This window comes from Physeter macrocephalus, chromosome 4 (genome assembly GCF_002837175.3).
Source record: "Physeter macrocephalus isolate SW-GA chromosome 4, ASM283717v5, whole genome shotgun sequence".
NCBI classification, from domain to species: Eukaryota; Metazoa; Chordata; class Mammalia; order Artiodactyla; family Physeteridae; genus Physeter; species Physeter macrocephalus.
The window spans coordinates 30,819,990-30,830,078 of NC_041217.1; the positions used below are offsets into that span (position 1 = coordinate 30,819,990).

General features: G+C 34.9%; 1 protein-coding gene across 1 annotated transcript in view; it reads right to left on the reverse strand.

Moving 5' to 3' along the window:
* KCNK2 (potassium two pore domain channel subfamily K member 2) overlaps positions 1-10,089 on the reverse strand; it is a 163,604-nt gene that overhangs the window by 66,181 nt on the left and 87,334 nt on the right. The window contains exons 4-5 of the mRNA XM_024133841.1: positions 7,804-7,964; positions 5,409-5,595 (exon numbers count right to left, since the gene is read on the reverse strand). Coding sequence (XP_023989609.1) covers positions 5,409-5,595; positions 7,804-7,964 — 348 coding nt within the window. The remainder of the gene's footprint in view (positions 1-5,408; positions 5,596-7,803; positions 7,965-10,089) is intronic.

Consider the following 10,089-nt stretch of genomic DNA (forward strand, 5'->3'; position numbering starts at 1 on the left):
ATCTTTGCCTCCATTGTTTTTCCGAGGTCCTGGATCATCTTCACTATCATTATTCTGAATTCTTTTTCTGGAAGTTTTCCTATCTCCACTTCATTTGGTTGTTTTTCTGGGGTTTTATTTATATTATTCCTTCATCTCATAGCCCTCTGCCTTTTCATCTTGTCTATCTTTCTGTGAACGTGGTTTTTGTTCCACAGGCTGCAGTATTGTAGTTCTTCTTGCTTCTGATGCCTGCCCTCTCCTAACAGTATATATTAAAGAGGACACTAACTTTGAAAAATAATGTTAAATTGTGTTAAATTAGGTAATTATTTGACTCACTTCTGAAGAATCATCAACTAATTCTTTTTATTGATGTATAACTGACATATGTAACATTAGTTTCAGGTGTACAATATAGTGATTTGACATTTATATATATTACAAGATGATCACCACAGTAAGTCTGGTTACCATCTGTCACTATTTAAGTCATAAAATGTTAATGACTATATTCCCTATTCTGTACATTATATCCCCATGACTTATTTATTTTATAACTGGAGGTTTGTGCCTCAATCCCCTTCACCTATTTTGCCCATCCCCCCAACCCCTAGTAATTTTTTACAGCATGGATTTAGAAGACTAGTTTTAAAAGCTAGCCTAAATAAGTAGAACTCAATCTTTCACACACTTCCATATAATTAATATAGCTTCTTAGATTTTAATGAAGAAGGGCTGATCTAGCTCTCAGCCTATAATAGCAAGCATGATTTAACAATTTATCAAGACTTCTCATCAAATAAAAAATAAAACGACAAAAGTTAAGAAACAAAACATAGGAAGCCAGCAGTAAATTGTCAAATATAACTTTTACCATTAACTTTAACTTACCTCTACAAATTTGACTATAAATTATTATAGGCATTGCTAAAATCAAGTAAATGAACTTTGCTAAATAGTTTACTTTCTCTTCTCACCTCTGTGTGAACCACAGTTAGCAATAGGGGGTCTGTTTATTCATATGTAAAATAAAAGTGCTCCAGTGGACCTGTGGCTCCCAGGCCTTTTTTAGCTCTAGAACACTGAGCACTGGTAAAAGAACAAAAAGGGCCATCAGGAAGGAGTACATAAGAATTACTAAGGTAACCAACCAGCCAGTAAAACATATCCTTTGCATAAATATAAATTTAAAATTAAAATTTGCTGCGAGAGCTCTTCCTGCCAAAAAACTACTAAATGTTGAATTCTAATGTTCAGTCACATACACAGAGAAACCTGAACCCTTGTACCTATTTGTCTTTACAAATTTGTCTCTAAATGCTTTTGATCCAATATTGCCAACAGTGAAAAGGATTTGCTCATGCAAATGTAAATTTATATTTATTTATAAGTTAGAAATCTATTATGCTCTAATATATTATATCATGAACATTATGACATATAAAAATAAAAAGTAAGAAATGAGGTTTAAAAATACAAAGCAACAAGGGTTGTCCTGTTTTCTTCCTATGGCAGAAGGTCTACCTGCATGGATTGTCTTGCTCATCCCCTGGGGATAAGCACACTGCTTCAGAGTTCTGGTCTAAACTACCACATCATCACTTGTTGCTTTTGAGATGCTCCTAATAATTACACCAAGGTTACAACCTGTGTCCTAAACATTTATATATCACTTTCCAAAATTTACTCCTTTTCCTTTAATAACACCACAGTCTGAAGAATATGTTTCTTAATTTGTCTTCAAAGAAGTTCAGTACAGCAGTGTAACTGAACTCTAATCCCATTCAGAGTAGGGTTTGCAGGCTTGAGAATGGCATCAGACAATGAGTGTCTATTATGGGAAGTACATCTCTCTTTTCTTTGGAGATTTATAGCCTAATAGAAAGATGAGAAAGTTCAAGCTAGAGCAGTGCCTCTTGCTTTTTCCTGGCAAAAATATCAAAATTAAGTGAGAATACTATCTGTCAGGACATCTAATAGCAAGAGAGAAAGTTCTAAAAAATAAACAACTGATATTTCCCAGATGGGGTAGTCATCTTAACTTAGTGGCTAATTTTTACTTTATTGTCACAAGGTACCCAGAGGGAAAGACTATTTTTATGTACTCTACTTAACTATAAGAGACAGTTATTTTCTAAGATCCTTACAAAAAAACCTCATAATTTTTGTTTTTCCAAAGACTCTTGCAAAGGGCATGCATTTCCTAGCCAGCCTTTGCCACATCTGCCCCCTTGTCCACATTTTCATTCCAAAAATGGTCCCTGGCCACAAAGATCTAGCATGTAAAGACTATCGTACTAGGAATAGGGTTCTATAGTTTCACAAAGACCAAAACAGCTACAAAATGCATAAATTAAGGAGAAAAGATGAGTCAACAAAAGTGGTATGCATCTGCTTCTCTAATTTTCTCAGCATTTGTCGCTTTGAACACATCAAATTCCTTTGCAAGTTATTAGCAAAGTGTATTTCTACCATTTTTCATTATTCCTCTGTAAAACACAAATACCGTTAAAATAATGGGATTAAAGAGGGGTATAATAAAAATAAAATCTTAGTAATAATAAAGATGCTTATTAGACTACACTTAATGCCATGCAAATATTTTGTTTCAGTACTGTGACCATGACTCTGTATTCAGGGTCCCTACTGATATACAAGATGTTTTCATTGAACTTAACTGCTCAGGCAGCTGAGAGTGGCTACTAGTAGACTCACATAATCTAACCAGTGTCAGAGTGTGGATCTCCTAAAGGAAATTTAAAAAGAAATTTTTTTTCTTCTTCTACAAAACCATAAGTAAAACTATTTGTTCGTTTTTTTCTAAGCCAGTTTATACTGTGGTCAAAAATAAACACTATTTTAAGATTCCACCCACTTCTTTTAAATTTATAATTATTTTTTAGAGAGTCTCAGATTATGAGGGTCACACACTAGAGTGACACGTATTTAAAACAACATGCACTGTATTATATCATTGAAATTTGCTAAGATAAAAGAACTTAAATGTTCTCACTAAACAAACAAATAAATGAATAAAGCGAGGTAAGGGATGTATTAATTAAATGGATCCTTTCACAATGTATATGAAAACACCACAGTGTGCATTTTAAATATCTTACAATTTTGTTTGTCAACTGTACCTCAATAAAGCTGAAAAATAAGTACATTAATAAACATACCTATATATTACCATAAAACATTAAAAATTAAATTGAATACAATAATATGTGTAATACAAGGCTGTTGGCCTGAAAATGGAAGACTCATCACCTAATACCTATATATTCCACAGTAATTATAAGACCTTGTTAATTATATTTATAAAGTGGTACAACAGCCTAAGATTAACATGCCACAGTATAAATTTTGTTATCATCACTGTGTCTCACTTTCTGCTACATTAAAGCACTTTCAACTTCTACTTAAGCGAATTATATCTATGTTGTCAATGAAAGGTAGAAAAATGGGTATTTTAGGACAGAAGCTTATCATCCTACATGGAGCTGGAAATCTCTGAGATTCTTCTCTCTGCATTTTGCTAATTAGAAAACTAAAAAATCTCCATCAGCATGATGTACCCTCCTTTCTCAGGGCCTCCATCCAGCACAGAGATGTGTACGTAGTGTTTTTGACCAAAAGCAAAGCTTTGCTTGTAAAAATATCCCCATCTTCAAGGGTATTATACATTCCCCAGAAAGAAGGGCTTTGCCAGATTAAACTGTAATTAACAAATAATAAAAACAGATGCCTTCTCTGAGATTTTTATAAAACTACACAACATACTTTTTTTTCTGATAATATTTAAGTAAGAAGTTTGAGTCAAGAAAGAACAGTAAACAACCAGAAAGTATAAAACCCTCAAAACTGAATTAGCCTAGTGAGTTTATTCTGGGAAGTTTAATAGCACATTCCTACTATAATGTTTATTAGCATGTTTTTCTAACACTTCAAACTGATTTTTTTTTTAAAAAAAGAATGGTTTAGATTTTCAGGAGCTGGTCAAGCTGATTCATGTTAGAGCATTATTATATTACTTTTACCACTATTACCACAATTTGTTTAATATTGGAGTTAGAACAGTAATAATAATTGGATAACATAACCAGAAAAGAGAGAGGTGAAATGACAGGAATATAAGACCTAAGAGATACAACAATAAAACAAACAGCAACTGAAATAACATATATAGAGAAGGAAAAATTTTTTTAAAACCATATATTTAAAAATGTGGACAAAATATTAAAAAGGTCAGAACGTTGACATTAGAATTGAAAATTAAAGGAGAGAAATATCTTAGAGAAGAAGGTTTTAAGTAGCTAAGAACATCTTCTAAAGTTTGCACGTGTTTCTAAAACTAAAGCATAAGAGAGTGATGTCACCAAGATGGTGACATACCTTGTTCCTGACTTTGCTCCCCCTCATGAGAAGAACGACTAACAACTATTCAAGGAGAAGACACCACTGAGAGAATCCTAGGACATGGAAGTGAGGCTGAAGCACCCTCGGCACCCCAGAGATCAAGGCAGACTGCATTAGAAAAATGGATGTTACCTGAACATATTATGGTAATCATTTCATTTCATGATCAAACCATCCTGCTGTACACCTTAAACCTATGCAGTGATGTATGTAAATTATTTCTCAATAAAACTGGGGAAAAAACCCTAAGACATGAAAAGGCCTAGTAAAAAGAGCAAAGATGATTTAAACTTGAATTCTTGTACCACTGAAAAATAAATAAAAGAGGCAGATAAATGGTTTCTGAAATTAGGGTGGGACTATAAATTCTGAACAACCAGCAATTTAAATTTCTTTCATAGAATGAAAAATAAATATTAAACTGTACCTTTTTGCTTACCTTCACTGTCATGGAATGACTCCCCCTTTTTTTTTTTTTTTTTGGCTCTGTCACTGTTATGGATGAAATTGTGTCTTCCAGAAATATGGGTCGAAGTCCCTGGTACCTTGGAACATGACCTTATTTGGAAATAAGGCCCTTGCAGATGTAATTAGTTAAGATGAATTCATACTGGAGTAGTCAATATGACTGGTGTCTTTATAAGAAGAGGGAAATTTGGGCACAGTGACAGAAACACAGGGAGAATGCCATGTGATGACAGAAGCAGAGATGGGAATGACACAGGTGCAAGCCAAGGACGAGCAAGGACTGATGGTCTCCTCCTCCAGAAGCTGGGAAGAAGCAAGGAAGGGTTCTACCAGTCTCAGAAGGATCCTGCCCCTTCTGCCATCTTGATTTTGAGCTTCTATGAAAGAATGACTTTCTTTTGTTTAAAGCCACCCAGTTTGTGGTACTTTGTTATGACAGCCCTGGGAAACAAAGACAGTCACTGTGTTGTCCTGCAAACCCAAGAGAAAAGTCTAACTAAAGGAGAAGGTTTAGGAGAGCAGTACCAGCAAAAACTTACCTGCAACGTAGTCGCCAAAGCCAATGGTTGTTAAAGTGATAACCACAAAATAAATGGCGTCCAGGGCACTCCAGCCTTCTATGTGCTTGAATATGATTGCAGGCAGAGCAACAAAGAGTACACAACCAAACAGTATAAATATGATTGTTGAGATGATTCGAATCTTGGTTTGACTAACATTCCACTTCTAAGGATGAGAGAGAGAGAAAGGGAGAAATCGATTGAGATAGATTATCAACGTACCTGTGAAGTTGACCTATATATCAATACACTGTTATCAGCAAATTAGTAAATGAGAATGGTATTTTATTCCCTCATAATTAATTTTAATTGTCTTTACTTACAAATATTGGGTATAACATGAATAACTGAAAACAACCAATGTTAATAATGATGCTACTTTACCCTTACATAGCTTTACAACAGGTGAATTACTTTCTAAAGTAAATTACATTTGCTCTGAGAATAAAATTTCAGACTTACATTGTTCTTTGTTTACCTGAACTACTTTTGAAATATTTCTATTCTATAGGCATACAACTCATTGTATGCCAAACATAATCTAGAAATATATGAAATGGAGAAAACTGAACCATGAATTAAATATCTACTGTTGATAATTGATAAAATTATTAATTTCATGAAGACTTTTCCCTCTCACTCCTACCACATTTTCCTATCATTCTTCAATTGGTTAAAGTGAAATACTAACAGACTTAAAGTCCACAGTTGATTCCCATGTGAACCAGATGAACTACCTCTCTGTTCTATGGCCTTAAGCTGTAAAACTAAATATACCAGACATGATATGTAGGCAAGGATAAGTCTTCAGCACCCCTAAGCTACAGCTTCCCTCAGAGGACCCATATTTTTTCACTCCTTCCCTTCTCAGAAATCTCTACAGCAATAACATAGTAAGTGAAGTATGTACATACAGCCATTTATCTCCATATCTCTTTTTGTCGTTATCACTATATATTTTCATCTCCCTGGATCTGTCTTATTTACCATGACAGTTATACGTCACATCCCCACCATATAAAAATCACTGAATTTTAGAACTTGAACATTTTCTAGAGATAAAGATCTATAAAACCATCGAATGGAAAGTGGAAATAAAAGTTTCTCTAGTCTGTCACCCTTATCATATACATGAGAGTTAAATGAATTCATGTTTGTAAAGTTCTCAGAACAGAGCTTAGTACTAAATGTTGAATCTTGACTACTGGGATGTATTCACTACCAGAGCATGGGATTTATTTTATGCACTGATGTGGATACAGCATGAAAAACATTCTCCAGCATCCTGTAGTCACTCAAACATCTGTTGAATGAATGAATGAAGAACAATTCAGCATTATCAAGTTCATGCCACTAACCTGCCCTCTAAGTTAATGTAATACAAGATACTTTTAATATCAATATAAGAAAAGTATAACACCCAAAAAAGGATAAAACAACTAGTTTGGAAGAACCATGCCTTCTTCACTCTAACAGTAAAAATATTTGAGAATGAACTTTGAACTTAATATGAAACATATCTAATGCTAAAACTGGAATTATAATTTAAATTGAAAAACTAATACTCAGTGGTCTTATTTCATCAAGAGTTAAATACTTTGTCGAATTTTTTATGAAAAGATAAATTACTGAATAATAAATAAAATGTATTGTAATAGTAGTGACAGCAGTAACAAATCATTTATAATCTCACTCTAACACAATTATTTTCTTTATTTTTTTCAAGAATAGAAGCTTGTCATCATGATATTTTTCACTTAAAATCTAATTAGAGCATTTTCATTTTATTTTTTTTTTCTATTGAATATAATATACCCATGAACATCTTCATGTGTATTACTTTTGGTTCTACTAAATTACATCCCTTAGTTAAATCTCTACCAATAACATTACTAAATTAAGTTATATGATCCCCTTTATCGTGTTTGCTATGTATTATTTGATCCTTCACAAAAGGGCTATTTAAAGTTTACTAGCTATGTTAGGCTTTCACTTATAATATCTCTAACTCTCAGAGTAATGCCTCATCATCAGTTCCATTATTCACGTTATATAAATGGCAAAATGGAGATTTAAGGGTAAAATAACTAGCTTAAGTGAATATAGCTAGGAGACAATACATCTGGAATTTGAACCCAGGACTGTCAGATTTCTACTTCTTCTCCATATATTTTGCTTTTTTCTCATTCAATAACGTATTCATTTGAAGAAGTATAAAAATAACTATACAGTGACTTACTTACAAATAGAGGTACATATGTTATAGAAAACCCAGTAACTGAACATCTAACTGTATCTGAGGTGAATAGAAAAGTTATAATATTTTTAAAATTTAAATGATTAACATATGTAGTTAAAAGGTTATCATACTCACAATAAATGTATCTTCCACTTTTGCAATTCCTTTTCCAAATATGGTTCCTAGTTGATCTCCAACTCCAGCCAACAGAAAACCAAAGAGGGGAATTCCCAGTAAGGCATAGATGATACAGAATATTTTTCCCCCTTCTGTGCGTGGTGAGATATTTCCAAATCCTAAAAAACACAAAGAAGAAGAAGAATTCAGCTGTTTATAAATGAGTAATAGTTTAAAACATATGACCTCAAGATTGATTCAGAAATTGCCAAATATTGTAAGATATCAATCCTAGATTTCAACTAATTAAGAATCGCTTTATACCACATAAGCTTTTAATGTAAAATCCTCTTATAAACAAATATTTTAAAAATCTACAAAATATAGCTAATGTTCCAATTAAACTAGATGATGAAAACTGAGGGGGTAACACATGTAATAAAGTCAATGTTTTCATTAAATTTACTTCTACCTCTCTATACTGCTAATCCTGTTGACTACAAAGTTTTCATTGCCATTTACTAAGAGTGTATTGCCTTCATTTAAGAGTATTCAAATATGCTTAAATTATTTAAAGTTTAATAACAACTTCTAAATTTTTTTTCCATTCAAGTACCTACCAAAAAGCAATAAATAAAAACTTAAAATTATCAAACCTTTTTAAAGTTCTGAGGATTCTGAAGGCTTTTCAATTTTGTGCAAAGATGGCTCTACTTGTTATGATTAAATCAGCTCAACTTTATTCCCCCCCTTTTTTAAGAACAAAAGCAATGTCTACAAACATGTTTGAGGTAAAGAATGCATGTTCTCTAGAAGTACACAGAGTATCTTTTTTGATACGTAATCCTCTCATTGTCTTTCACATTAAAATAATCTGGAATTTTAGTTTTGATTTCCGCTTTTACTCAAGAATGTGGATCAGGATTTTAAGATTGGCATTTTAGAGAGCTGGGAAGATGGCGGAAGAGTAAGACGTGGAGATCACCTTCCTCCGCACAGATATATCGGAAATACATCTACACATGGAACAAGTCCGGGAAAAGTCTAGAGCTGCTGAACAGGCAAGAGACTTTTTCTTGCCTCTGTTTCCTGGGGCGCGAGGAGAGGGGATTAAGCGGGCCTCTTAAAGGAGCTCCAGAAATGGGAGCGAGCCGCGGCTATCAGCACAGACCCCAGAGACGGGCATGAGACACTAAGGCCGCTGCTGCAGCCACCAAGAAGCCTGTGTGCGAGCACAGGTCACTATCCACACCTCCCCTCCCAGGAGCCTGTGCAGCCCGCCACGGCCAAGGTCCCATGATCCAGGGACAACTTCCCTCGGAGAATGCACGGTGCGCTTCAGGCTGGTGCAACGTCATGCTGGCCTCGGCCGCTGTAGGCTCGCCCCACATCCGCACCCCTCCCTCCCCCTGGCCTGAGTGAGCCAGATCCCACGAATCAGCTGCTCCTTTTACCCCATCCTGTCTGAGCAAAGAACAGACGCCCTCCAGCGATGTATACGAAGAGGCAGGGCCAAATCCAAAGCTGAACCCCAGGAGCTGGGCGAACAAAGAAGAGAAAGGGAAATCTCTCCCAGCAGCCTCAAAAGCAGCGGATTAAAGCTCCACAATCAACTTGATGTACCCTGCATCTGTGGAATACCTGAATAGACAACAAATCATCCCAAATTGAGGCGGTGGACTTTGGGAGAAAGATATATTATTTTTTCCCCTTTTTCTCTTTTTGTAAGTGTGTATGTGTATGCTTCAGTGTGATATTTTGTCTGTATAGCTTTGCTTTCACCATTTGTCCGAGGGTTCTGACTGTCCCGGTTTTTGTTTTGTTTTTTGGGGTTTTTTATTGTTTTTTTTTTAACTTTAAAAAATTTTTCTTCTTAATGATCATTTATTTTAATAACTTTATTTTATTTTATCCTACTCTATTTTATCCTCTTTCTTTCTTTCTCTCTTTCTTTCTCTCCCTCTCTCTCTCTCTTTCTTTCTATTTTTTTCTACCTTTTATTCTGAGCTGTGTGGATTAAAGGCTCTTGGTGCTCCAGCCAGGCGTCAGGGCTGTGCCTCTGAGGTGGGAGAACCAACTTCAGCACACTGGTCCACAAGAGACCTCCCAGCTACACATAATATCAAACAGCAAAAATCTCCCAGAGATCTCCATCTCAACACCAAGACACAGCTTCACTCAACGACCAGCAAGCTACAGTGCTGGACACCCTACGCCCAACAACTAGCAAGACAGGACTACAGACCCATCCATTAGCAGAGAGGCTACCTAAAATCATAATAAGGCTACCGACACCCCAAAACA